At 47.9% G+C, this 26,778-nt stretch overlaps 11 protein-coding genes across 11 annotated transcripts; 5 read left to right on the top strand and 6 right to left on the bottom strand.

Moving 5' to 3' along the window:
* Positions 1-895: 895 nt before the first annotated feature.
* Positions 896-2,310, top strand: N7519_007510 (uncharacterized protein; the record flags this gene model as incomplete). The annotated part of the gene is given in 6 exon segments (XM_057294286.1): positions 896-1,039; positions 1,095-1,134; positions 1,193-1,396; positions 1,611-1,811; positions 1,831-2,083; positions 2,109-2,310. 6 exon segments carry the CDS (start codon positions 896-898, stop codon positions 2,308-2,310), a joined length of 1,044 nt encoding a protein of 347 aa, XP_057149097.1.
* Positions 2,311-2,349: 39 nt separating this feature from the next.
* Positions 2,350-2,888, top strand: N7519_007509 (uncharacterized protein; the record flags this gene model as incomplete). Its single annotated transcript, XM_057294285.1, has 2 exons — positions 2,350-2,548; positions 2,611-2,888. The coding sequence occupies 2 exons, from the start codon at positions 2,350-2,352 to the stop codon at positions 2,886-2,888; spliced, it is 477 nt and encodes a 158-aa protein (XP_057149096.1).
* Positions 2,889-3,071: 183 nt separating this feature from the next.
* Positions 3,072-4,962, bottom strand: N7519_007508 (uncharacterized protein; the record flags this gene model as incomplete). Its single annotated transcript, XM_057294284.1, has 2 exons — positions 3,072-4,057; positions 4,110-4,962. 2 exons carry the CDS (start codon positions 4,960-4,962, stop codon positions 3,072-3,074), a joined length of 1,839 nt encoding a protein of 612 aa, XP_057149095.1.
* Positions 4,963-5,011: 49 nt separating this feature from the next.
* Positions 5,012-5,929, bottom strand: N7519_007507 (pdz/dhr/glgf; the record flags this gene model as incomplete). Its single annotated transcript, XM_057294283.1, has 1 exon — positions 5,012-5,929. One exon carries the CDS (start codon positions 5,927-5,929, stop codon positions 5,012-5,014), a length of 918 nt encoding a protein of 305 aa, XP_057149094.1.
* Positions 5,930-10,741: 4,812 nt separating this feature from the next.
* On the bottom strand, positions 10,742-12,270 carry N7519_007506 (uncharacterized protein; the record flags this gene model as incomplete). Its single annotated transcript, XM_057294282.1, has 3 exons — positions 10,742-11,758; positions 11,824-11,933; positions 12,009-12,270. The coding sequence occupies 3 exons, from the start codon at positions 12,268-12,270 to the stop codon at positions 10,742-10,744; spliced, it is 1,389 nt and encodes a 462-aa protein (XP_057149093.1).
* A 1,545-nt stretch (positions 12,271-13,815) lies between these two features.
* N7519_007505 (uncharacterized protein) lies at positions 13,816-14,093 on the top strand (the record flags this gene model as incomplete). The annotated part of the gene is made up of 2 exons (XM_057294281.1): positions 13,816-13,851; positions 13,902-14,093. The coding sequence occupies 2 exons, from the start codon at positions 13,816-13,818 to the stop codon at positions 14,091-14,093; spliced, it is 228 nt and encodes a 75-aa protein (XP_057149092.1).
* A 1,449-nt stretch (positions 14,094-15,542) lies between these two features.
* N7519_007504 (uncharacterized protein) lies at positions 15,543-16,913 on the bottom strand (the record flags this gene model as incomplete). Its single annotated transcript, XM_057294280.1, has 3 exons — positions 15,543-15,712; positions 15,776-16,547; positions 16,623-16,913. 3 exons carry the CDS (start codon positions 16,911-16,913, stop codon positions 15,543-15,545), a joined length of 1,233 nt encoding a protein of 410 aa, XP_057149091.1.
* A 1,190-nt stretch (positions 16,914-18,103) lies between these two features.
* On the top strand, positions 18,104-19,864 carry N7519_007503 (DUF3176 domain-containing protein; the record flags this gene model as incomplete). Its single annotated transcript, XM_057294279.1, has 2 exons — positions 18,104-18,713; positions 18,774-19,864. The coding sequence occupies 2 exons, from the start codon at positions 18,104-18,106 to the stop codon at positions 19,862-19,864; spliced, it is 1,701 nt and encodes a 566-aa protein (XP_057149090.1).
* A 1,288-nt stretch (positions 19,865-21,152) lies between these two features.
* Positions 21,153-22,490, bottom strand: N7519_007502 (uncharacterized protein; the record flags this gene model as incomplete). Its single annotated transcript, XM_057294278.1, has 1 exon — positions 21,153-22,490. The coding sequence occupies one exon, from the start codon at positions 22,488-22,490 to the stop codon at positions 21,153-21,155; it is 1,338 nt and encodes a 445-aa protein (XP_057149089.1).
* Positions 22,491-23,256: 766 nt separating this feature from the next.
* Positions 23,257-24,189, top strand: N7519_007501 (hemolysin III family protein; the record flags this gene model as incomplete). The annotated part of the gene is made up of 1 exon (XM_057294277.1): positions 23,257-24,189. The coding sequence occupies one exon, from the start codon at positions 23,257-23,259 to the stop codon at positions 24,187-24,189; it is 933 nt and encodes a 310-aa protein (XP_057149088.1).
* Positions 24,190-24,635: 446 nt separating this feature from the next.
* N7519_007500 (uncharacterized protein) lies at positions 24,636-25,220 on the bottom strand (the record flags this gene model as incomplete). The annotated part of the gene is made up of 1 exon (XM_057294276.1): positions 24,636-25,220. One exon carries the CDS (start codon positions 25,218-25,220, stop codon positions 24,636-24,638), a length of 585 nt encoding a protein of 194 aa, XP_057149087.1.
* Between the last annotated feature and the right edge of the window lie 1,558 nt (positions 25,221-26,778).

Genomic DNA, 26,778 nt, shown 5'->3' with positions numbered 1-26,778 from the left:
GGCTATGATTGTCTTCGCCATTAGAATCTCCACAACACGGCTACTCATTTCTTATTCCCTAATGTGGTAAGTCCCGACAATCTCCGGCGTGAAACAGCTAGGCCTATCATCTCGCGAGTAGCAGTCGTCTTTTCATAGCTCCACTGTTTGGATTCTTTCATCTAGACGAGCTGATGTTTCACATTCTATTCAATGTCTTGATTTCGATAGTCACAATTCAAGAGTAGATATCTGATGCATAATTGCATAATTTAATTTTTCCAGTGAGAACCCAAAGCCTTTTAGACTCCACATATCAATCCTTCGTGGGGCAAAAACGCCCCTGTCCAAATCCTGCAGCAAAATTGGAGCCTGACAAAGTCTGCCCAGGATAGGGGTACTCCGTATTTTGCTGTCAGGGCAAAAAAAAACCCTTCAATCCTTGTACTCTGCATAAAGTATAAATCCTTTGGCATCCTGTCAATCCTTTTCAGGAATGTGTCCCGTTGCAGATGATCCTGGTGGACAGTATACGTATTTTGTAGCAGTGTCTTCGCTATCGCGATCGTATATTGTATATCAGAGTGGGTTACAGGCAGCGAAAATATCGATCGATCATCGACACGTTCTTCGGGTCTAGTGGACTGGGCGGCATACACATCCTAGAACGGATCTGTCTCCTAGACCTTTGTCCTGATCTTGAAGTAGATCGGCGCGAAGACATCTAGCGAGTTTCATGTTGTCGGAAGAAGCTTAAAGGTGATAGATCCAGTTGATCGCAACGTTGCTTGTGGCTGATTGATACTAATACCGGGAGACCCTTCTCCATACTGTCTCTCGGGGATATATTTTGCCAAGGCATTCAAGCTGCTTTTTTTTTCACGACTGGACGTTGTCGTTGTTCTCGATATTCATTATGTCCGTCAATGCCTTGACAATTGAAACTTTCACCGAATATGGAATTGGCATGCTCTTCCTCCTAGTCCGGCTATATGCTCGACTATACGTAGGAGGTCTTCGCGGCCTCCGGCTGGATGATGTTTTTGCTGTTTGTGGCATGGTATGTACGGTTTTTCCAAGCGTGGGTGGATTTGCTTTTGACAACGCCGTGACAGATATTTTGGTCCATGCTGACTGCTATCATCTACCTTCTGGGTAAATACCAATGAATGGCCACACTTCTTTTTTTACAGCACAGCTAACACTCAAATAGGAGTGTATGGCAACAACATCGGGTTAAACGAGCAAACAGCTATGCTTGTCCCAGACAGCAAAATCCCCCATATGATCCTCGGATCGAAGCTGGCCTTCATGAATTGGATATGGTACATCTGCTATATTTGGTGTCTGAAGGGTGTTCTTCTTTGCCTTTACTGGAAACTCACGTATGTCAATGTGCCGCCCATCGGCGATCTACGTGAGCATTGAGCATATCTAAGATTTCACAGAGAAGGAACCTGGCACCGTCACCTAGTCACAGCAGCTTCAGCATTCTGTGTTGTTACCTGGTTGATTTGCCTATTAACACACATCTGCCTCTGCACGCCGATTACGCGAAATTGGCAGATCAAACCCTACGCAGGAGGCAAGTCTCGCCATATCCACACGACAACCTCAACTAACCGAAACAGACAACTGCACTCTCCGTGAACCTCTTTACATTGTCATCGCCGTCTTCAACGTATTGCAAGTCACCCTAAAAGGCCCAATTCCCAGAACCGACGAACCCCATCCTAACACCATGACCTACAGATCCGACGCCTGCATAATTCTGATCCCAATCCCAATCCTCGCCAAACTCCAAATCCCCCCTCCAACGCAAGATAATCCTGGTAGTCATGTTCTCTTCAGGAATCTTCATTATGATCTCGACAATTCTGCGCGCCTACTACTCCCTCTCATCAATCACAAACCTCGGCACAGCCCTGGGCTGGGCAGACCGCGAATGTTTCGTCGCAGCCATCGTCGTCTCCCTACCCGGCATCAAACCGCTCTTCCGCAACACGCGCTGGCTGGGCTCGTCGAATCGCAAGAACTCCAAGAACCCGTATTACCACAGCGACGGGTACAATGCAACTGGGTCGAAGACCGGAAAGACGAAGACGTTTGTTTCGTCACGGTCTCGGAAGAGTGGGGGGGTTTGAGCTGGATGATGTGCTGAACACAAATAAGGGGAGTCGCGTTTCCGATGCGGGGAGCGAGGAGTATATTCTTGAGGGGAGTCAGCAGGTGCCGGCTGGTGCTGGGAAGCAGGATCCTATGGCTATTCGGGTTACGACGGAGTATACTCTTGAGCGTGAGCAGGGGAGGTCGGGTCAGATGAGGTCTTAAAAGGTGTAAATAATTGGCGGCGTAAAGATCGTTGTCTATATGATACACAGCAGGCACAGACTCACCACGTCTCAAATGGTGGTGGCAAAGTGTAGTGAGCGTTCCATCACTAACATACGCAAGAACATGCGGTTGTTCGGCAGTGTCAGATCTCCCCCAGTTCCTGCTGGCCGACTAGCAATCATCACTCCAGTGATGCTGGATGTCCTTTGTAACCACCTCGCTAAAAACCTTGCCTGTGTGTCGAAGAGATGGCTATCTCCCTATGGGATGAGTTCAACATATTACCATCACATCCAGCGTCCAACATGCTCTTTCCCAGGCTAGCTGGACAAAAAGGAAAGCCCAGCAGAAGGCGGAAAAGCAGAACTCTTGACTACGAGATTTCTACCAGCATAAAATACCCCGAATTTCGTTCGTATCATCTGGTTTTGTTGATGAATCTGGATGTGATAAACGTGTGGGATGGGATATATCTATTACAGTACTGTACCTCGCGGTCAATAACTCCCAGATATAAGGTTACTGATCTAAGAATCCTCAGGCCTATTGAGTTCGGCAAGGGTAATAGATACTAGTCTTGTAATCAAGTGTCTAGTTAGCTAGGTTCACCCAATCTCCCCCCCAATCGTGAGACAAAGGACAAGTCCTTCAATAAGGGGATGTAGCCACAATGTCCCTTTTCAAGCCTTGCCAATCAATCTATTGGTCATCTTGTTGCTGATCCATCACCCCAGGAGCCTTGCCTCCTCACCTTGGGATCAGGCCAGGCTAAGCCGCTCGGAGACTTGTATCACCTCGTCCATCTGGCCGAGGTTCTCGTACAGTGAAGCTAGATCTCCACCTATCCTCTGCGTTAGCGAATCCTCCGGGCCTAAAGCTCGCATCGCCCCCTCAAATGCTCTCTCGAGCGTGGCCTTTGCTTCCGCCAGGCGGAATTGCATCTTATAGATACGCCCAAGGTTGTGCATCTGCCGCAGTGTCGACGGGTGATCTGGCCCCTTGATCTCTTCGAAACCTCGCACCGCCCTCTCCCACATGAGTTCCGCCATATCCAGTTGGCCCTGCTTGGCGTAGAGCAGCCCAAGCCCAGCAGCTGTATCTACCGTCAAAATGTCCCCTGCACCGAGGGACTTTTCGTAGATTTGCAGTGCCTGGGCTGCCATCACCTCTGCGTCGTGCAGCTGACCCATATCTTGATATAAATCGGCAAGGATGCTGCACACTTCTCCCGTCGAGGCGTGGTCCGGGCCTGGTGTCTTCTGGTACCCTTCGAGTACCTCTCTGTACACGATAACTGCCTCGGGCAGTCTGTCTTGTTGCATGTACACCTTTGCCAGGGTTATCTTCGTCCGAACTGTGCCATCATGTTCCGCGCCCAAGAGCTTCTCGTGGCCTCTTGCCCCTCGCTTCAGTATCGCTTCAGCCTCCTCATATCGCCCATTTATCGCATACATTGTCCCGAGTTTATCCAGTGCCTGGATCGTCAATTTGTCCTCGTCACCTCGCGTTCGTTCGTATCCCTCCAGGGCTCGTTCCATTAGCGGTATCGCCTTGTCGATCCTATCCTGGTTATAATAGAGCCCGCCCAGGTCAAATACCGCGATCAGCGTTCTGGCGTCGTTAGGCCCGTAAAGCTTCTCCCGGCCTTGGAGGTATCGCTCCCAAAAGGGGAGCAGCTTCACCCAAACGGCCTTCTGTCGCGTAGAGGAGGCCAAGGCAGTGCACAGTATCCAACGTGGTCTCGCTGTCCGAACCAAATAGCTTCTCTCTGCCGGCCAAGGAGCGGTTATACATACCCTCCGCGGCCCTGAACTGCCCCCGGACTTTATACAAGATGCCGAGGTTGCTTATTGTGTTGAACATGGCTTCCTGGTTCGGCTTCTCTGCCTTCTCATAGCCCCTAAGCGCTCGTGTATACAGTTCCTCTGCCTCGTCTATCCGTCCCTGGTCCTTGTAGAACGTGGCGAGGTTATTGAAGGCAGCCAGGACTGGATTACCGCTCGGCCCCCACAACCGCTCACGGCATGGAATGAGTCGAAGTTTCATGGCCTCTGACTCGGCGAGGCGGCCACCTTTTGCAAGTTGAGCACTGACGATGTCCAGCTCGTCAATTACGTCGCTATCAACAACCTGGTCATCGAGTTTGAATTGCTGCTTGTCTTTGGAAATATTCACTGTTAGGTATCCCTCGACCGTGTGATGCATGAATTCAAAGGTGGTTGCGTCGGGTGACTTGCGGATAAGCTGCCCACCAATATCTGCAACTTCCTGTTCGTTCACCTGGGCCTTCGACTGGCTGTCCTCGATTCCGCGATACAAAAGTAGGATTGAGAGGAAGTCACACATTTCTGCAGCAGAGAGTTGCAGCTCAGGTAACTCCAGAATGGTCCCAACATAGATCCACCTCAAGACTCTCTGCAGAATGAATATCTTGCGGGGGCTGCCTTCCCGCAGAATACGTTCCAGGTAAGAGTGATATGGGAAAACGGCCACATCCCGATCGTTTGGATCGGGTCCATAATTCCAGTAAGGGTCGACCAATGTGTTAGGATCCGGGGTGTTGTTAGCTGGTGGCTGCCACGATCCTGCGCGCGCCAGATGGCACTGGTTGTCCAGCTCACAAACGGCCCAAACCCAGCTTGAATTCATCAGTAATGCTGTCCTGTGCTGCTATGCAGGTGAGGAGAGGGTTTGGGACCTACGCGCCATTGCTGTTGTCGGCAATATAGTTTTCGATCCCTGAACGAACGTGATCTGGCTGCAAGAATGTGTCGCCACAGCTGATGCGCTTAGCAATCTCAGCCTGCGCGAATAGGCGGATGTCTTCAGCTCGTCCCTTCACCTGAATAGGGCAGCAATTCGTCTCGGCAGCTAGTCGTTCCTGTTTGCTTTTCGGCGACGTGGTAAACAACACCCGGAGGGTGGATGCCGGACTGTCAACCAGTGAAGTAAGCAAGCGAACAAAGGCGGCCTCGGCATCAGAATCTATGAAATCGATGGAGTTGATGACAAGGGAGACGCGCTCAAAGCACTGGGAAACCGTTTGGAGTAGTTTGCCGAGGGTGTCCATGTCTAGTGAAGCAGCCGAGCCCTGATAATAGGCCTCAGAGTTCTCTGGAGCCAAGCCAAGGTTATTATCACCCTCCAGGTACGCCTCGAGTAGCTTGCACGCATCCTCGTTCTGCTGAGCGACCTGGGCTATCAAGGTGCGGAGGATATTCAGCGGATCCATTGTTGGTATTCGTGACCGGCTACAGAAGTAGTAGCCAACGGCATGATTAGCTGGGCGCTCTCGGATCAGATGCTCTATGACTGTCGCCGTGACCACCGTCCTGCCGGATCCCCAAAAGCCATGGAGCCACAGCCTGGTGATTCTCGACAACGGCACCTCCTGCCCGGGACCGATCCACTGCTTGTCCGTGCAGTCCGTGATCCAGGCGGAAACCATTTCATCCTCAAACGGCCAGCGGTTGGTGCCCGGTTCCCTCTGCCGTATCGTTGCGTTCAAGATGGCGGTCATGGGGGTCGGGCTGAAGGACTCAATTAAGGTAGACGGAGCGGTGGGCAACGGCAGGCCGAGAGCCTCGCCATGATGCCCCTCCACAGCGGCAGCCATTCTCGCAGTCGCGGGGGCGGAAGGGCACTTTGTTTTGCAGTGATGTCCAGGTGCCTCGAGAAATTTCTATTACTGCGTCGTGGTGGTTCCTCCGGATTCTCAATCCTTAGATGCTCCTTTGGTCCACTGCAAGTCTGCCCAGTCCAGGATAAGACAAAGACAGACGTGCGCCGCTATGTTTGAGCGTCTGACGCGGTGCGGTTTCCGGTATGGTCTGTGGTCTCTGGTATGTCGGAGTGACAAGGCAGTTTTTGCCAGGGTGCAGCTTTGGTGTTGGCGCGGGACAATGATTGTCGGTGATATCAGGATAATTTACCACTAATCTCGCACCGCCGATCAACTTCCCTGATCAGGAAAGCTTTTAGGATTCGAGGACCTTGGACCTTCAGATTCTGACTGAAGAGAAAATAAATGGATTTTTGGTATACAAAACACTAGGAATTTGATAGGACAAGAAGAATCAGAGCTGTTCTCCTTTATATGATCATCGGACAAATGCTGGAATCCTGTTCGAACTAGTACACAATGCACCCTACAACGCCAAGGCCCTGAGAAGGTCAGCCTCGTATCCGGCAGAACACGGGATATTCCGACCGTACTAAAGCAACCAAATCCCCAAATCCAATTCAGGGAAAAGCGAATAATTAAAAAAAGAAAAAGCAAAAACATACAACAGTGAGGATTCGCTGGTGGTCACCCACCCAACTACTAACTCACCGGCGTGTGGCTTGAGTACGGCTGAGCGGACGGGAAGCCCTATTTTCCACACCCTATGGTCGTATGTACCAGGTTATTTATACGAGAGAATAATCAAGTATCAACTGCTAGTATATGAGTGAGCGCCACGTTGGCATCGTGTAGAGGGTGAGAAGGGTAGTTGCGCAATAGACAGGGTGAAAATTGAGTGGGAATACTGCAGACGAGCACTAGACATACTAAATAAACTCATAGGTATGCCATACTTGCTTAGATGGGGAAATTAGCTGTTGTTAGGTTCGAGAGTATCTGGTCGCCAATATATGTAATGAGTTCCTACGTCCCCATTATCCGCCACATCCTCCTTCAATAACCCATTAATATGTTCCTGTGCCACGATAGCGATTTCTAGTTTATCAACTGGCATCTGCTCAATGCTGATTAGTGACCGACCGCGATTTTTAACTTGCCTGATGAGATGTACTCGACGAACCCGCGATGTACAGGTGTGATATCCACAAATCAATTGCCTAGTACAAGGCAAGACGCCCGGCGCCTATAATATTTTGCGACAAGTAGGGCATTTTTATAGCCACCAACAGGCTCGCTGAGACCATGAGGCTCATCGTAGAGCGCCACGGAGGAGAAACCATCCGAGTCGATTATTCGTAGTTGAGGACTGACTGTGCGGATTAAACCCCTGTGAGGTTGAATCAAAAGCCCTAGCACCAATTGCTTCTTCTGTGACTGAAATAAACGTGGCAGGATGAGTTTGTGTCCACGCCAAAAGCTCACCGCAGAAAGCAACAAGTTGATAAACTGCCCAGCCTTTACATTGACCATCCTCGGTAAAAGCAGTCGAATTCTAAATGGCGTGTCAATTATTGCTTCCTTTTCATTCCGGACCAATGTGCGTCGCTTGACAAGATTGCCCGCGGGCATCTATTGCCCAAGGAAATCAGGTTTCGGCAGAGTAACACCATAGAGTGTATGCTCGATGTCACAGCAAAAGCACCCACCACTATAACGAGATATAGTCATGGCAGCAGCTCTTCTTTTGGGACATGTTTCCAAAATTCATATACGATGAGAATTGCAACGTCCTTAGACGTCCTCTATAGAAACTAGGAATACGGCCACGCAATTCCTATTGGCTATAGAGCCTCCCTCCTCTTATCTTACTTTACATTAGGGGAGTGTTTAAAATCCCAGTTAATTCTTATTACTATGACATTTTGAAGGTTTAGCGATAACCCTAATTCTGGGATCCTAATATAGATATACGGTATGCAGAATACTTATGCTGTCAGCATATAAGTGACTCTCGCACTATATTGGCGTTTCGACGTTTCGATTCAGACTACATCTAGTTAATTCTTGCTTATTATTGATTCTTATTGATTCCTTTATGGTCTGACATAGTGGGGAAATACGAGGAAGAAGTACATAAATATGGGCTTTTTTCCATGTATGAAGAGATTAGACAGTTCCAATTCTACTTTTTACGGGGTACACATTTTCCACAGTACTTCTCATAGTATTACCTTTGTAAGGTCTTCATTCCTATACATGCCGAATAGCCTTTCATTTTCTATTAAAACAATATCCAGGCCGGTTGTCTTTCAGGTCCTTCCTCATATTGTTCTATCCCAACCCAAATAATGGAGGGCTTCGATTTTTCAAAGGCTCCCCCGGAGTTCCAGCAATGGGGGAATATATCCATGTCTATGGATATGTACTCAAATGTTGCCTGGATCATTGTCTACGTGGGTATGATCCGACTATCAATTCAGGAGCGCACTTACGCCATGCCACTGCTCTCCCAATGTCTCAACCTAGCATGGGAAATTACGTTCGCGTTCATCTGCCCCCCAGATCACTGGGGAGTAAAGGCTTTTTTCCGACTTGCCGTCATTGTCAACGGCACAGTGACTTACACTGCCATCCGATATGGTGCTAGGGAGTGGGACCACGCCCCCATTATAAAGCACAGTTTGCCAATGATCTATGCAGTCGGTCTCGGGGCCCCAATAGCCTGCTATGTGGGAATCGTGAAGCAACTTGGAGAAGCCAGGGCCTGCTTCATGATAGCCATCATATTGCAAGCTATTTTGAGTGTTGGGTCTCTGTCCATATTACTGACACGGGGTAGCACGCGTGGGTACTCCTTTACCCTATGGTTTGTACTCCCTTCTTTTTAGCTTGTTATATATGAAGAGTGAAAGAGGCTTGTGGCTGAAATTAGCAGGTTTTTCCGTTTCACAGGATCCCTTGCATTGGTCCCTGGCTTTTATTTCCGAGCGCTGCACTGGGATGAGGCATTTGGATTCCTGGGAACTCCATTTATGTTATGGTGTTGTTCCATATTCCTCGGATTCGATCTACTCTACGGGATATGCTTCTGGTACATAAAGCAATATGAGCAGAGAGGTGGAATGGCTCAGGCGCAGAAGACCCAGTGATTCGGTCACGTTCGTGTGAGGGTCCGAGGAAAGGGCGAAAATCCCCGAAACTGTCGTGATTTCTTTGTTTTTACTGTGGGATGCTCGACACTCTGAGAATCGGAGATTTTCAACCTCCTGGCCTCAATTATGTACGCAACGACACCGCAACGTGTCATTGCAAACTCTCCTCTTTATTAAAGATCGGTCCATTAACAGGAACCACCCGTCGGACCTTTCCTTGGGTGCTAGTGATTGTGGAGGAAACGAGGCCGTGGATGGGGCTGTTGAACTGATTTTCCTAGTATTTTTAACCTGAGACGTCCCAGTGTTTGTTTTTATCTAAACCCCGGAGTTGTGGAATACATAAGTTGGACCATTTCCTTTCCAAGAGGGCTTGGAGTTATTCTGTATGGATTTTTCGACCTCACAAAATTTGCATTTGCGTTTGCGTTTGCACCTGTTCTGGTAATGAGTCCAAAGGGTTTCAGCGTTTTACTCAAGATCAAGTTCCCTAGGCTCGTGGTGCAGCATGCTTGGTTTGCGATTCCCATCTCGCCGCAGTCACGCTTCATCCCATCGCCCTACTTGCATTCTATCATTCTCTTCCACACGTAATCTAACACATACGACCATAGGGTGTGGAAAATAGGGCTTCCCGTCCGCTCAGCCGTACTCAAGCCACACGCCGGTGAGTTAGTAGTTGGGTGGGTGACCACCAGCGAATCCTCACTGTTGTATGTTTTTGTTTCATTTTTTCATTTATTTATTTTTGATTCGCTTTTCCCTGAATTGATTTAGGGATTTGGTTGATTTAGTACGGTCGGAATTAGACTGGCGACCGCGAACCCGCGAGGTTGATAAGTACGGAACATCGAATTCAGGCGCCAATTTAGCGATATTGGGCTTAATGTATGATAGGCTTGAGTGCTTCCTGGATTCGTTCCTCGGTATTTTTGATTTGATCTGACATTGTGGTGTAGTATAGAAATGTATGTGAAGTTGATAAAATGAGGAACTTTTTGCATCTTGCGGGTAATTCGCATCTAGTGCACCAACATACAGTGTGTGTTGGGCGGCACAATTACCATAACATATAATCTCTCGGGTTAGTCAAAGTTCAACTTTAAAGGACTAGGTTAAAACGGGGTTATCAATTTCTAGGCTTACTAAACCGAGAGAGCGTAGAGCTAGCTCATCAGAGATTAAGTGTATATCAAGTTCGTTACAAAGCCACATATACCCTTATAGAACTTCTTGGGCGTAGCAGCGAATATGGTTGTCAGAGGTGGCAGGATGTAGATTGTTGGAAGACAAACCAAGAGGATTACTTGGTGAACATAACAAAATGGCCTTGACCTTTCCCCTTCTTCAGTGGCTCGTTTTATAGGCCGAATGGGTCTCCGGGTTGGAAGCGGAAATTGAGATAAAACCGGCACACATTGACACAGTCTTCAGCCAAATAGAATCTTCGATTTATTCTACTACATTAAATACAGAAATGAAAGCCAAGAATATCCCAAACAGAATGCCACTGCGCCAATAGAACCATATTGTTGATCGGGAGCAGGCTTGACAACATGACAGGGACTATCGCATAACCGAATAGAACAAAACCCTAAACTCACTGCAGCTAAGCGGTTATGAGAACCCGACTAGAGAGGACTAGTCTCAATTAAGTGCTCGCAACCAGCACCGCAGGCTCACCATTAGAGATAGAGATGCAGATTTTTCCGCCTTCATCGGCGGTGATTGTCCCCTCTCCAAAGGTATTCTTCCATGTCCCGCCAGGCTTCTTAGAGTCGAAGCAGTGCTTAGCCTCAGACCCAGATCCACCGTTGGACGTAAGGACAATGAGGTTTCCACCCGCCCTGCTCCACGCATATGCCGATTCCGCGACGTACAGATGGACATGGTCGTTCTCAGCGAGGCCACCAGCAGCGCTTCTCGCCGCCGAGAGCAGAGATATGGCCTTGTACAAGTCCGCGTCGGTGCTGAATTTGCTGCGCCATAGGTCCTCGCGGTTTGCTGGGTCGTTGCCGCCCGCGTAGCCCTGTTCCGTGCCATGGTAGACAATGGGGATGCCCCGGGCGAGAATCACGTAGGCGAGTGCGTTTTTCAAAAGCGACTTGTCGTTCTTTACGCTCAGCCATCGCGCATTGTCGTGATTGTCTATGAACGTGCCCAGGGCGCTGGGATCAGGGAAAGCGGTATCGATTTTATCATGCATGTCAACTATGTCCTGGGAAGAGCCCTTTTGCTGGTAAAAGTTGTTGACGGGATAGTAGACTGCGTAGTTGAGCAGGCCGTCCATGTCCTTTGCGTATCCGGCAAGGTAAGCTGGGTCACCGTCCCAGACTTCGCCGATGGTGTAAACCCCGGCAGCGGAAGAGAAGGCCGACCAGAAGTCCTTTTCAACGTGCTTTACGGTGTCGATGCGCAAGCCGTCGAACCCGTATTCCGTGACGAGCCATTTGACCCATTTCTGGAAGAGGGCTCGGATCTCGGGACTCTGTGTGTTCACATCAGGTAGGTCTGCTGCGATACGACAGTTTTCAATACTATCCTGGCTTGAGTAGTCGATCGTGCAGGTGGAATGGTAGGAGCTCTCCTGGTTCAATGGCTCCGGCTTGTTATCGCTGATGGGGCCTCCCATGTGGTTGGCAACTACGTCTGCCATGACATAGATTCCCTATTTTCGCAGCCGGTCAGTACCTTCCAACTTGGACCGTAGGAAACGCTACCGATTGTACTTGCCTTCTTATGAGCAGCATCAACTAGGCTTTTGAGATCATCAGCGGTGCCATAGTTTTCGTTGATGCTATAGAGATCCCGCGCCCAATATCCATGATATCCACCTGGCGCATCTGCAGAAATGGTAATGCGATCAGATAAATTGCGTCGCCCAGAACAGAACAGCATGAGGAACTATTCGAACTCACTAGCGATAACAGGGGTGATCCAGATTGCATCAAAGCCCATCCCCTTAATATAGTCAAGCTTGGACTCCAAGCCTTGGAAAGTTCCACCACAGTAGTTTCCAAGGTTGCCGCAGGCATCTCCACCTGTATCATCGCTTCCACGGGCAATGCGATCAGTCAGGGCAAAATAAATATTGCGGGACTTCCATGCTTTCACATCCGCTGCTGATACAGTGCATATCAGAGGGAGTAGAAAAGCTGTCAGGGTGTGGGACAGTTTCATAGTTCAGGCAAAAGTGATGTCTCAAATTGTTGAACACTGTACTGGGCTTGTGATAAATGATTTGACTGCGATACCGATCGTAGAAGCTCGCCTCCTTTTATATTTGGATCTCCAAGATGTTCTCTGTACGCAGTCGGGCTCCAAGGCCTTGACATTGCTTGCCATAACCCGTGGCACGGGTTGCCAATCCTTCGCAGATGGGTTTCCCTCCAGTATATTGCATTTATCCTGAAGATCTCTCCTCATACAGTTAGACTCCCCAATAATAGGCCGACGGTGCCCCTAGAGAAAAGCCGGGTAGTGTTCAGACCCATGGCCCCTGAGACTCCGGAGCGGGGGATCTGCACACAGTTTGGAGTTAAGATGGTTAGTCAAACGTCAATCATACTCCAAATGGCAGCAATAAGGAATGACAATGGTCCAATGTCGGCCCGAAACGTTGTGATGAAACTTGGTGTTTTTGATTTGGGCAAATTGTCGAATACCATGGTTGCATACAGTGGTGGAATTACAGGGTATTTTCAACCTAGAAAAACCTCGGACCGCAGATTGGAATCCCCTATACAAAGTACATAATAGTAAGCTAGTCCGCACAGATTGGAAAAATAGCGGATTCTTGTTATTTTAGTTAGCTTCATACATAACCTAATATGGTTACCTACATGTAGGTACCATACGTTGTCGTCTGTCACAAACTAATCTCCGGAAGGGCCAGCCAGGCTACAACACTACCACATTTAGACCCGTGCAATGCGTCTATTATTATAGTGAGACACCTAGGCACATGTAGTTATATAGCACAGGGTAATTGTGATCAAAACGGTTTACCATTTTTGAACGTATTACGTTTGTGTGATTACACATTGTAGGATACCCATACATTGTTGTACGGCCGGATTTCTGTCACTATCCAAAGCAACGACAAAACGGATAGCAACAATAACAATACAACTCCCTCTGCCGAAACTGCAGACCCCTGTTGCAAGGTGTCTGCTGGTACTTGCAAGGTTAAGGCTCCACCCGAGGCTTGCAAGGGATGCTGCTGCGACAACCAGTCTGCCGAGGCTGTTGGTAAAACGAAGGTCCTGTTAAGATCTACAATGTGGATGAGATCATAAAGTAGACACAATACGTTGTATTGTAGACAGTGTGAAAACTGTGAAGAGGAGAAAAGAAAGTAAGACTGTAAGTCTTCTAATACAGTGGTCAGGTGACCATGGGAGATCTCAACACCCCCCACGATCATAGGCACCATGATTGTAAGAACAAATAACCCCATAAACCTTACATTCCTCCCGAGAAAGTGAATTCGTAATTCACAGTGTTGTAACGTAGGTAGTAGATACATAGACGTTATTATCGTTATTGTGAAGTCGAGTATAGATCTCTTGTTGACGAAGTGAGATGTCGAGGAAGTTGAGCAGGTCAATATCGACAGCGAGAGTCCTGAGACTCGAAAGGGAAGCTGTAGATCCCTGCGTGTGAGGATGGAGACAATGTTGGTCTCCGGTGAACGCGGGGTTTAGACGAACACTAGGTTTAAGGATGAGACGATGGAAGACTCAAGATGACATGCTGGCCGTAAGAGACGCGGAACTCGGAGGTTGAGATGCTGATCGTGAGAGATACAGATCTCGGATGAGGTGCTAGTTCTGGAAGACGCGGTTCTCGATAAGAACGCGGGGTTCGAAAACGAGACGTTGATAGTCTCAGGTGAGATGCTGATCTTCGGAGATGCGGATCTCGATAAGATGCTGGTCTCTACGGAGAGACACGGATCTCAGATAGGACTGGGGTCCCTCTCCCCAAAGGTCGGAAGATGATATCTCGTAAGATAAGACGATGAAGGATGAAAACGGCGATGAAAACGACGAATTCGAAAGTTGTAAGAATTCAAATAGATGGCGGATCTAGATACAGGCTCTGTAGGAGTATGCGTATGTAGAGAGATGAGAGAGTTGTATGAAGATGGAGATGAAATCTCTGCTCGTGGGGTCGAGGTCAAACAAGCGAGGTAGCAAACAACTACTAAGGTTCAGACTAAAGCGGTCTGATCAATGTCTCGATATTGAGATGACAATCAATCACCTGGCAGAAATACGCGTATAGACCCTGCCTGTCACCCCTCATAGGCCTAGTAACAAGCTGTAGACCTAAAGCAGTTCCCACTGCCTAAAGAGGCAATTCCCCGGGTTTGGCGGAAGTGCTGTGTCGTTAGATTCGCTGGACCGGGGTCCCAAGTATATTTTTGATGCGGGGGGTGTTGGGATTGGCACTACCCCGTTTGTGCGTCGAATGTTCCATCGTACAATATTGTGCGTTGACATGCACACAGAGGATATTGACTGACTATTAGATCAGATCAATACTAAGTCCCCGGGCTTATAACCTCTTAGGATATACAATGGAGATGAGATCATAAAAGGAGACACAATACGTTGTATTGCGGATAGTGTGAAAACTGCGAAGAGGAGAAAAGAAAGACTGTAACAGTCTTCTAATACAGGGAACAGGTGACTATGCGAGATCTTAAAATAATTCGCTTTCGACCTGGCATTGCAAGATTTGGGACGGAAGCGTCCTCGGCGATTTGTACACCCTCATGATGGGGGATGGACGGATATAAATAGGATATTAAATAGGATAAGGCAAACCTTGGAAGCTTCTGTAGTGGGGCTGACCCTAATACCTACCTAGGTAGGTAGACCGTTGTTCCGAACTCTATTTTTATTTGGCATAAAGCCAATCTCCATCTTGGCAAGGACCGTCTCATTCCACCAATTGATAGTAGCGAAAGGTCTACTTTGTGATCGGTCTAGATATGTGTTAAACGAGTCCCAGTATTTCAACGCTTTCGTAAAATTGATGTCGTGACTAACACTAAGATACGCCAGAATGCAACACATATTGGGCCAGAGTAAGTGTTTGGTACACGAAGTATGCTGCTCGGATACTGGCTTCTGTACAACAAAGTCTCCATACCAGGACGAAGTCATTGAAACATAGTTGGGTCCATTTGTAAACAAGAAACATGGAAAGTATATAACATTTTTGTATTCAACAGGTGTCTGTAGGACCTAAGTCCCACATATCCCACATATCCAGACGCCACTATGGTGCCATTTAGTGGGAAGAGCATAGCGTTAATACAATCCTTATGGCCCCCAAATGTTTGCAGACAAGCGACTGTCAAGTTCGCTGCCTCAAAAGATCCAGCCGTTCAATTGAAAGTATTTAGTGCAAAAGATCATAACGTGTGCAGCATAATTTGATTAGCTACTAGCAACCTCGGTCGCCCTTCCACTTGCACCATGCTCCTTCATTTCGGCCTGCGGGTTGGAACTGAGTGTAGCTTGGTCTTCCTGCAAAGCTTTCGGAGAGAAGTAAACACTAACGGTCTGATTCCAGCGATTCCATCTTTTGGACTTCCGTTGGACCAAGTCTGTAACAAAGTGCACATGTCAGCTTGACCAAATACCACCAACAAGTATGAAGAGCTCCTCACCATTCAGAATATAGATCAATTCGACCACTATTGGCGCCCAGATTGTCAAGGCAGCAATCTGCCCGAACCCCCACTGATCATCCTCAAATTTGTCTCTCGCCAAACTTCGCAGATGCCTTCGTTGTCGCCACATCATCGTTAGGCCAACCACCATACCCGCTGTCAAGAGTCCAATCAACAAGACCCAAAACGCCATCAATAACCTAAACAGCGACTTGTGTAACTTGTCTGCTTGGAATTTCTCCTTAAGAGACTGTAGCCAGAACGCAATCGTACCCGCGACGGTAAAGATAGCGACAGCCCATGATGGATACGGGACTGGGTTGATCACACTATAATCCGTTGAGCTGTGTGCGCAGCCATCAGAGGCAAGCCTCCAGTTTGCTCTGCTGTCACTGCCTAGGTGGCATAGGCCCAGGGCAACGACCACGAGGACGAACACTATAAAATAGAGCAACACCCGCGCGGCCCAGCGCGACATTGGTTGCGCGACTACCATGCAGAAGAAGGTCACGAGGATGCTGTTAACTTGCAGGAATGCCATGGCCTGCATCTCGGCGATCTCAAAGGTGGATGGGTTCTGTGACAGGTTTGCGAGTGTAGCTATGGCCGAGGAACCAACGAAGAAGCCATTTGAGGAGAAGAAATTTGTTTGAATGTCTTTTAAATCTCGGATGAAGCTGCTCGCTGGTGCAAATGCGAGATAAAATATACGATAAACAGGGCCAACGAGAATAGTGAGTCCGGTTTGTATGCTATATGCATACATCATCTGGATTAGAAGACACAATCAATCAGTTACGACATCTATGGAGAAAATGGAGAAAATTTGATTTTGCGAACTTACGCCGATCCCAGAAAGATCAGGGTTTCCCACCCCGTATGTGAGAAGACATAGATTCTGGCAGTTCTGGACCTCTAAAGTGATGTTTAGACCGTTCTTTTTGGTGTAATCGAAGAAATCGTTCATCGTATGAAAGTCACATGTTCTTTCATTCTCCGCAATAGACGTTCCTGTGGGTGTAGCCGTTGTTGCGCTTGACACACTGGATGGGGTTATTATTCCCTGTGGAAGTGCTGCAGCACCCTGGAAACTTAACAGGGCGCCTGCCACGAGGTAGTGCAGAAGGAGTCGCATGGTCGTTTCTGGATGTCCAAAGAACCCTCCAGTAAAAAACGAACCACAAATGTGACTTTATTAAGAGGACTTCATCATTCTCCAAATATAGGCACGCTTACCGTTGAAATGCTCAACTCAAATGCCGGCAAAAGCGGCTTAAAATCCCGCATTTTCGCCAAGAACCCTGATATACAGCTTTAGAGCAAAACAAAGAAGGCTGAGTCGACTCAATGAGTGAACTCCTCCCTGACCCTTATCGGAGCCCTAGAGGGCGTCAACACCGTTAGCCATCCTCCATGGTCTAACCCGAATTAGGTTAGTCGCGACGCAAGAAGATTGGAACGGAATAGTGTATTTGGGATTTTATCCAATGAGAAGATCAGGGCGGAGCTTGGACAACGGCCCGGCCCATCCAACATCTCACTTCGCAGAGACACCTCGTATGTCTCTGCATAAATTCAATTCTGGGTCTAGTTAGCTTATATTAACCCTTGCACTAATGCAGGTCTGATTGCGACTCAGCTAGCCACCTTCTCGTATGCATCCTTCAGAGGCTGCGCATGACATTGACCCCAGCTCATGCCTATTAAGGGAATGTGAAATGTGCCATTATTAATCAAAAATATCGGGTTCAAGGCCTCACATGACCCCCAGCGAGGCAGTTTCGGCCCCGTCCTATGGTAAATATGCCATCGCTGATAGGTTGACCTAGTGATGCGCAGCGATGCCAACTCGAGCGTTGTGGGGGCTAGGTGGGGGAATACGAGAACCGACAGGAAGCCTTTTGCCAGACTTGTCTTCAGCCGCAAACATGATTGGGGATCTTATTCCCAATTCTTCTTCGCAGCCTGCAATGTCAGCCCGAAATTCCTTCCCACCAATTCGAGGTGGTCCAGATACGAGGAGCCCATTTCTTGGCGTTTGGATGTCTCCCTTTCCAAGCACGAAGAATTAAATCCTAGCACTCCGTAGGCCCCACCAGACGGACAATGCGCGAGAGTTCCAATGACCCTCGGAGAAACCCCTTACGACCTTAGTGCCAATTTTAGTCAAATCAAAACAAACCTGTCAAAGCCAGAAGTCAGGCATAAATCAACCTAGCTACCCTTCGGCGATATTCCGCAGTTGATCGCGTTATCTCATCCTCATGTTGACTGCATCGCTCGAAAGCCATCCCAGTCACATATCCATAGCCGCGGACTGTCACCATGGCCGGATTTGACAGCACCCCGAAAACTCCCTCATATGAGCCTGCTCAGATTTCCGAAGTAGGCTCCGAGCCACAAATTGCGACCACTGAATATAAGCGCCATCCAGTGTACTCCCCCAAAGAATGGCTTTTGGAATCGATTAGTTCGATTCTGGCCCTGGGCCTCCTCATTGCAATTGCCATTATCTTCTGGTATATGGACAACAAGCCTCTCTCTGCCTGGCGCGCCGGCGTCTCTCTCAACGCGACAGTTTCTATTCTGACCACTGCATGCACCACAGCGTTGATGTACGGGGTTAGCACATTCATTGGGCAGTCTAAATGGCTTCACTTCAGAAACGGGCCTCGAAAGCTTGCTGACTTTGAAACATTTGACGAAGCGAGTCGCGGTGTTTGGGGGTCTATTCTGCTGCTTACCACCGTCAAGTGGAATATAGCCACCATCGGCGCATTCATCACGATCTTACGACTTGCTTTCTCGCCGTTCGCACAACAGGTGGTTCTGATTAAACAGCGAGACATCATATCTCCTTCCGACACCGCCACCTTAGGATATGCGCACAATTACACCATAAACAAACAGGTTAACCTTGCCAACTCTCGCATTGGTAAGCATAGAAACCCTCAACAGCAGAAACAACAAGTGCAGCTAACATGATTCTAACTAGAGAGCATCCCACAGGATCCCGATATGCAGTCCGCCATCTACCAGGGCCTCTATGGCATCAACACCACGGAACCTTTTAACTGCCCCGGGACATGCCGCTGGACCGGACCATACATATCACTTGGGTTCAATACCCAGTGCAGGAACGTCACCCAGGAAACGTTGCAGACGACTACCTGCGTGGAGGCTGGTAATGGTGTCCTGGAGCGATGCAACATGACAACACCGGGTGGGGTTGTCGTTGCAAGCCTCTTTGCGTTTACCGATTTGTCGACAGCATATTACATGAATGCATCTTCATTGATGGCTTTCGTACCTTCAACCCCTGGATTGCCACCTACCTTTCCCGAAATCGTGCGACTTGCAGTCTATAGATCGAGCCCAGACGCTAATTTTCAAATGCGCAACATCAACATCACAGAGTGCTCTCTCTCCCTCGCGGTCTATGAATACAGAGAAGCCAATGCCACTGGTAGTGATTTCTCCTTTGAGAGCAGGCAGGTCGATTTCGGTGTGAAAAATCCCTGGACGCTCTCGAACAACACAAGTGACAAATATCAGCGCATATACATCAACGAGACAACAACAAGTGATGGTATCCATATTCCTACGCTTGAAATGAGCTATAGAAGTCTGGAAGCGCTGGGAAATTTCTACGAGTCCCCAACAATGTCTACCGAGTGGGTCGAAGGGAACTATGTCAATACGAACCTTGGTGTCGCCGCTACTCTAACTGGCGACGTGGACCTTGGCGACCGTTTCAATCAAATGGCGACTGCCATGACAACCTATCTGCGGTATGGCCCGAATACCCAGTCTGCACATGGAGAGGTAATTCGGAGCGAGCCATTTGTTTTCATCCGCTGGGGGTATTTCGTTGTTCCGATTGTGACTGAGGGGTTCGCGGTTTTGTTCGCCATCTTGAGTATCTTTAGCAATCGCCGGAGCCGCCGTGTTCCCGTTTGGAAGTCCTCGACACTCGCTGTGCTGGCTTGTCAGCATGAGGAGAGGCTTGGGCTCCTGCAAACTACGGACAAAGATATTTACGAGATTGGGGACGAGGCTAAGAAGGCTGAGGTACGGCTGCCATAGTGTCGAGCTTGAGGTAGCGTAGATGAGTTATGATAGACAACCTAGTTAAATAATATAGTTTGTTCAGGGACTAAGCCATAAACACTGAAGCTATTCAACAGGTCTCCAATTTCCATAAAAAACACTGGTCATGTCCGTCCCCCAAGTATCAGTCACTTATAGTACAGAATAATCAAGTCTAGTACACCTAAGGGATATGGCCTACCCTATCTATAGAGCACTCACCCTTCCCATCTCATGACTGCATTTTATACTAGTAGGAATAGGTAAATAAAAGTTATTATTAGTAGAGAGCTCCTAGGGTAAATTTAATAGGTAAATAAACGGTATCTAAAAATACGATACTAGAAGTTATAGATTTTATTAAAGCCTACTTATCGTTACTATTAGTCCTATCCCTCCCAGATATATTTTACCCTACGACCCTACGAGCTCGAAAACTAGTAAGAAGTAAGACTATAACAAACCGGTAACACACTAGTAATTACGTGCTGAACTCTGGTAAATACCATAAACATTTACCCTGCGAGCTTTACCCTGCAGCCTGCGACCATGTCATTCGTCCCAATAAAACCGAAGGAGTGTCTCGCTCATAACAAACGTTTGTCCTTAAAGAAAAACTCGTTCATAACTCCCAGAAGCAAATTTCCACGCAGTGAGGGACCCTTTCCCACGTAAATGGATATGGTGATCAGAGCTGACCTTTCTTGGATACCCAGGTAATGGCATATTTTGAGCCCTTTCACATCAACTGCCCGGGTGGTCTAGTGGTATGATTCGCGCTTAGGGTTCACCCAAAGCAATATTGCGCGAGGTCCCCGGTTCAATCCCGGGCTCGGGCCCATCTTTTTTTTTTCTTTCCTTCTACTTTTTTCTATTTTGTCTGTTGCCTCTCTTCCTTTACTGAATGTAATTTCTTGGAATGTTACTATGGGGAGAAAATGATAAAGAAACTCTTGGTATTCAAACTAGTTAAGCAGGAAAGATCCCTGCAAACAAGCGCTCACTCTGCCACCTATATAGGATGGGATGATCTCAACATAATTGATATACAAATACTCACAGGCCCTTACATTTTCTTTCTTTGTAAAAATTAAAAACCCCGCATGCCTTACTTGGCAAGGGCCGGGTACCAACTAAGACCTGCCTACACATGGGGGAAATCTTATATCATTTATGCTTACACTGCATCGATGTTGGCACCCGTGGACATCTTGGGCACTCACTAGACAATGAGGTCTCAAACAATGAGGCAAAATGGACAGAGAGAACACTGAACAGTATCAATTCACCAGTGAGGTAACATGTCCGCGACTTCAAAGGTTGTGAAGGCGCCAACTGGTAGCCGGCGCAAACTAACAAAAACCTCGACAATCATATATCCCCGAGCACTAACATACAGGAAAATTATTGGAAGAATAAGCATAATTTCCCAATATAGGATAGGTTTTGCCTCCCTTTGCTCTTTCTCAAAAGCGTCTAAACGACTGACAGTATCCTGACGGGCCAGAGTGGCCTCTGCGTCAATTTGCCGCTGTGGTGGTGGTCTCTTCACCCGCAGCCAGACCAGGTATTTGTCCCATCTACCAAACCGCTGACGAGCAGCAATTGTTTCAAAGACCCAGTATAGCACGGTTGCCCCTGTTACAATAGAGCTTGAGATCCGCCAAAGAATTTGCTCAATTCGAGAGGGAAAGACGAAATACCATCCTATGAGGTGAAAAGAAGCAAACGCCGAGGTTAAACAAAACAGGGCGAATTTTTCAAACGTCCCGATATCCGGGAATCGGTCATTTGGAAAGCGTCGCAAGGGCCTTTCGCGGTCATCGAAACGTAGACCAAAGAACCCCATGACATCGTAGCCACATGTGAATGACTGCTTGGCGACGAAGTCGAGAGGTGTGTGGCGGTAAGGTGTAGCGGCGACATCACCAGCCGCAAGGAGAACCTCGGCCGTGCTGACTTCCATACTGAGCACAATGCCGGTGTGCACATCACTGGGTTTGTGCATCCAACAAATAAATGTTCCAAAGGTGCAAATCACAATCGCACCCGCGGATAGTTCGAGCGTAGTGATCGGAAGCTTAAGAATGAGGCGACCAAAGAGTTGGATCATTAGCCAAGTGGCCTGCCCTAAACTAAGCAGTCTAGCGAGCGTATCCGTTTTTGACTTGTCCCATATCTCGCTCTGTGTAATTTGGGGACATTCTAAATACTGCTTCTCGACGAGGTACGCCAACTGACGGCTGTTGACCAGAAAGGGTGTGCTGTCCTTGGGCTGAAGCAGCATCCCACCCATGTCGGCATAGAAACCGTGTCGTAGAGTCCATCTGTCTTCTTTCATTCCTAGCTTGCGAAAACGCTTCACAGATCGCCGTGCTGAGGCGTATTGACCGATAGCAACGGAAAGGACCAACTCCGGAGAGACAATGGCCCAAAACATCCACTTCGCCCGGCGACAAAAGATATGAAACTGACTGTTTTTTGGGTTGGGGAGATTCAGACAGACTGCTGTCCAAGTACAGAGAAAGACCGTCAACAGAGAAGACCAAATAATATCCATCGTGCCCCGTATGTTGGGCCCGGATACCCAGCCAGCAGTGCCATTGTTTGAGATACCATCCATACCGTAAATAGAAGCGCAATAGAAGATGCATAAAGTACAGGGGTAAGTATAGCGGGCCACGGAAATAATATAATCATCACATATAATCGCCAACCTCATACGTATCCTTGACGGCGTCGCCGAAAAGGGAGGGACACATAGACCCAAGCTTCTTGGCTCTGCTCCTAATTTTGATCTTAATGCCAACTGAACAGATAAGAATATACCTGCATGTTTCTTTTAGCGCTGCTGTAATCTCGAAAAATCCTGGCCAACGATTGCTGTGTAGCCGCCGGGTGGGTTTCTCTGAAACGAGGGGGATGCATGGCTCTTGCTAAAGCCCGTGGCGACATGAGATCTGTAGATTTGTGGCTTTCTCATAATAACGACCAAAGGTGGGGGTTGAAATCAAACGAAATCATTTGAGTTGTAGATATGTGCAACCCATCTGAAGCCAATGTGCGGTTTGGTCCAACACGCCGGCCCCTTTTCTGATACCGCATACCAACAAATCCCTCAATGAAGCGATAAAAAGAAACTGCTGGTAAGGTAACTTGTTGGAGAACGACTAGTAGGCTCTCTCGGGAACTAATTTGGGATCCGCCAATCGTGACACGTGTTTGATGTGATGAGTTTCACCGTCGCGTGTCGGGCGCGAAAAGAGGGCGCTTAGAGATTTGAGAGAAAAACATGCACTTAGATCGTTTCATCGCTTCAAAATTTTCAAAATTTCCAAATTCATCGTTTTCTCAGTGTTCGATACCTTTATATCTGGAAGATTGCAAGGATGGCCCGACGCGCGACATCCCCGCTCGAAGACTCCCAGTTGTTGAGTGAGGGCTCGACAGCCACCCCCAAGCCAGACAACCAGTCGTACTGGCCAACTATTGGAAGCAAAGACCAGATCCCAGGATGGCTACGTGACAATGACTATATTTTGGAAGGCCATCCGATGCCCACATATTCTTACAAACGATCTTTACGGCTGTGGCGCTGTTTACATATGGAAACGATGAACATTTGGACCCATATTCTGGGCTCGATAGCTTTCATTACTGTTGCTTTAACCCTGAATCATTTTGTCTCGGTCTCAAAAGACTTCAATTTCACCCGCGGCGATGTGTTTGCTTTTGGATCCTTCTTGACCTCGGCAACCATCTGCTTTAGCCTCAGCGCGGGATTTCACACCCTAAGAAGCCACTCTTACAACATCCACCATCTCTGGGGCAAAATGGATATTCTTGGCATCTGTTTCCTCGCCCTAGGAGCTGGTACCTCTATGACATATTACGCATTTTATTGCAGACCCTTCTTCCAGCGGATGTACTGGGGTCTCAATCTCTTCTCGGCAATTGGCGCTGCCATCACTTTGTTTGACACCGGCGGTGGAGGCAATAAGATGAGAACTCTACGAGGAGGGGTTTTCTCCTTGCTAGCTATCTCCGCCATGCTGCCTATTTTCCAAAGTGTGATTGAGTTGGGCTGGACTCGTGCGAGTAATGAAATTGGGGCTGGGTGGTATCTCGCAGAGGCACTCTCCCTCTTAACCGGAGTGAGCGTTTTTGTCTGTCGGTTCCCAGAGAGACTGAGCCCGGGCACCTTTGACATTTGGGGTCATTCGCATCAGCTTTGGCATATGTTTGCTGTGCTTGGCAGTGCTTTCCATGTTGTTGCTTTGCTTGCTGCATACGATTACCGCCGAATGCGCAAAATCTGTTGAGTTGCCTCACAGTGCAATTTCTCTAGACTACTGTCAATTTATCCAGAGCTGCCAGCATAGTATGCTTTCCAAGTTGGAAGGTTCCGAGCTCGGCTTAGATATAATGTGATAGACCAGGTCAAATGATAGCTAGCTGAAAGTCAACGTGCATGCCTACTCCACCCGGTCGGATGAGTACCGGATCGGGACTCTCTGGGGGTTGGAGGTCTGTTTAGAATCTGCCCTTCGGGGACCTCAAAGATCAGTTTCATGAGTTGTGCGTCGTTTAACTTCCGCCCAAGGTGGCTCAGGAAGTAGATATTCAGCCCAAACAGACCGGCGAGGGCAAATGTGAGACTAGCTTTTCCCATCCCATGTGCCCCAAGAACAGATATCCGCGTCGGTAGGGGATACCGTGGTCGGAAGGCGGGTATTCATTGATATATTGGAGCCATTCGTCTCTCTTTTTATCGGATATTAACTGCGGATATGTCTCGTGATGGTCGCGTGTTGAAGTTCGACCAACGCGAGGCAGTTTCTGAGCCGCAGATAGACCGGTAAACCGTGGTCACCATCGTGATTTCGTCCGGGTTATAAGACTGCGCCTCCTGGAGAAGACCATGCAAGGAATCAACAGACGCGCCAATATATTGCAGCTGAATGTAGCCGCGGTCCTTCATCAGTTGTGTGTACTGATTTTTGGACGCGATGCAATGAGCGGAATAAGATCCGCTTGCCATGATGTTGGAAGAGGTACGTGCCTTGGAATGGCTGTAGGCTGACTGTAGGCTGATGGGAGGCTGATTCACGATATATTGATAGTTAACGAATTTTGTGTCTTGGGTTTCATCACCTTTCACTGATTTGAGTGCATCTTCTTCGTGTGCCCAGGTGATCTTTGACTTGCTGATGGCGCGCAGGGAACAAAATCTTGGGTTGGGTGGCCGATGATCCATCATCCATCGCAGGAGATAGTGATAGAGGGTGTCATAGTCATCGATACGGACTGTGGTGGCAAAGCGATCGAGGAAATGCTTGGTTGAAGACGACATATAATGTAGAAAACTCAGTGTCCCGGCAAAGAGAAGACCCAGATTGATCAGCTTTATCACAGCAAACCCAGTGACATCTCGAATAGTTTCCAATCGAATGGGAGAATTGGTCCGAAGCCTGCCTGCAAAATTTCCGACTGACAACATGGCATGTCTCTTTTTCTTCAGCCACAAAAGGACGGTGATTAGCTACATATACCTAGGAGTGGAGAAACGCCGACTTTTTGACCACTAATGTTAGGTTCCTTAGCTGTGGACCATAGGACAAAAAGTGTTGGACATTAACCTCAATAGTGCGGAATATAACAATCATGGCTCTGTATAAGGAAGGCACGGAGTACTCCCGAGGTCCGTCTGGTCTCGAGGATTATCATGAAATTTCATCAAAATATCTTCTTTTCTTTAGACAGCACTTTAATGAGCTTTTTGTGCCCCTTGCAGCTCTAAGGTGTCTTAAGGGACAAAAGGGGTACTTTACCGTGCATACCCGTACCCAGATAGTTTCACCATTCGGGAATTTCCAACTAGTCATCAACTCACCCGACACTTGTCTGAGGATGCAGTATATGAGCTCAGTAATTCATGTCTTTGTCATTCGGAGTGAATAAATTATGAAATTGAAGAATCTTCCAAGGCTGAAGAGCGCAGTTGTCTACGTACCTACCTAGGTTGATGCATTTTTGCTCTGGTACGTGCATATTTCTAAACCTAAAATGGAAAAGCTAACCATAAAAGGAAGTACGGGTTTTCCCAAGGTCAGTTTCCAAGGTTCCAACCTTGGAAGGTCCACGGGTCCACTCCATACAATCTCTGCCTAGGTATCATGAAATCAATTAATTGCTCTAGAGGTCTGGATAGTACGGAGGAGGTAGTTTGTATTTAGCGGAACGCTGCGCTAGCTCATGTTGATTCTATCAATTCTTGCCTTATGCACGTGAACGACTGATTGTGGAAGTGACAGTGGCTGCATTTTGGAACTATTAAAGGGGGAGGTTCCGCGATCTGCCGCAATAGCGCCACCCACCTCCACGTTCATGCAGTGATGATGACCAATTTTGTTTATATTCAGACTCAAATTACAGATGCATTTGGGTTCTCGAGGCCGTGTGCTTTACCGAGACCTCACCATGACCTAACCCGTTCCAATTTTTGGGCCCGGTCTGGAAAAATCGAGGTCGTGATGGGGTCTAGCTCTCCTACAAGGTCACTTTACTGGGGTTTTACTGGTTCTCGCTTTATCCTACTGCGGCCGATTTGAAAGGCAACTAGGCAAAGAGGATCGGAATGCCGTCTAATCGAAAGTAAGTTGTAGCCTCAAATGCCTCATAATGAAGTGGATCAATCAGATGTTCCATTTACTTGTTTTTAGTCACAACAAAAGTCCCTCTACCTACAACATATCCATGTGGTGTTGGGCATGGAATGCAGTCGGTTGGTGGCATGTTTCACTTATCACAGCCTAACAAGGGCCTGCACCATAAGAAGGATATATTTCGCACTTAGGCCAGAACACAGTATCCTCATTTTATCTTCCTTCCATAAACCTGTCCAGGCTTAT

The sequence above is a fragment of the Penicillium mononematosum genome (assembly GCF_028829835.1).
Source record: "Penicillium mononematosum strain IBT 11891 chromosome Unknown utg000003l:1.0-8172316.0:1.0-8177699.0, whole genome shotgun sequence".
Classification (NCBI taxonomy): Eukaryota; Fungi; Ascomycota; class Eurotiomycetes; order Eurotiales; family Aspergillaceae; genus Penicillium; species Penicillium mononematosum.
This window is presented reverse-complemented; position numbering and strand designations above follow the sequence as displayed.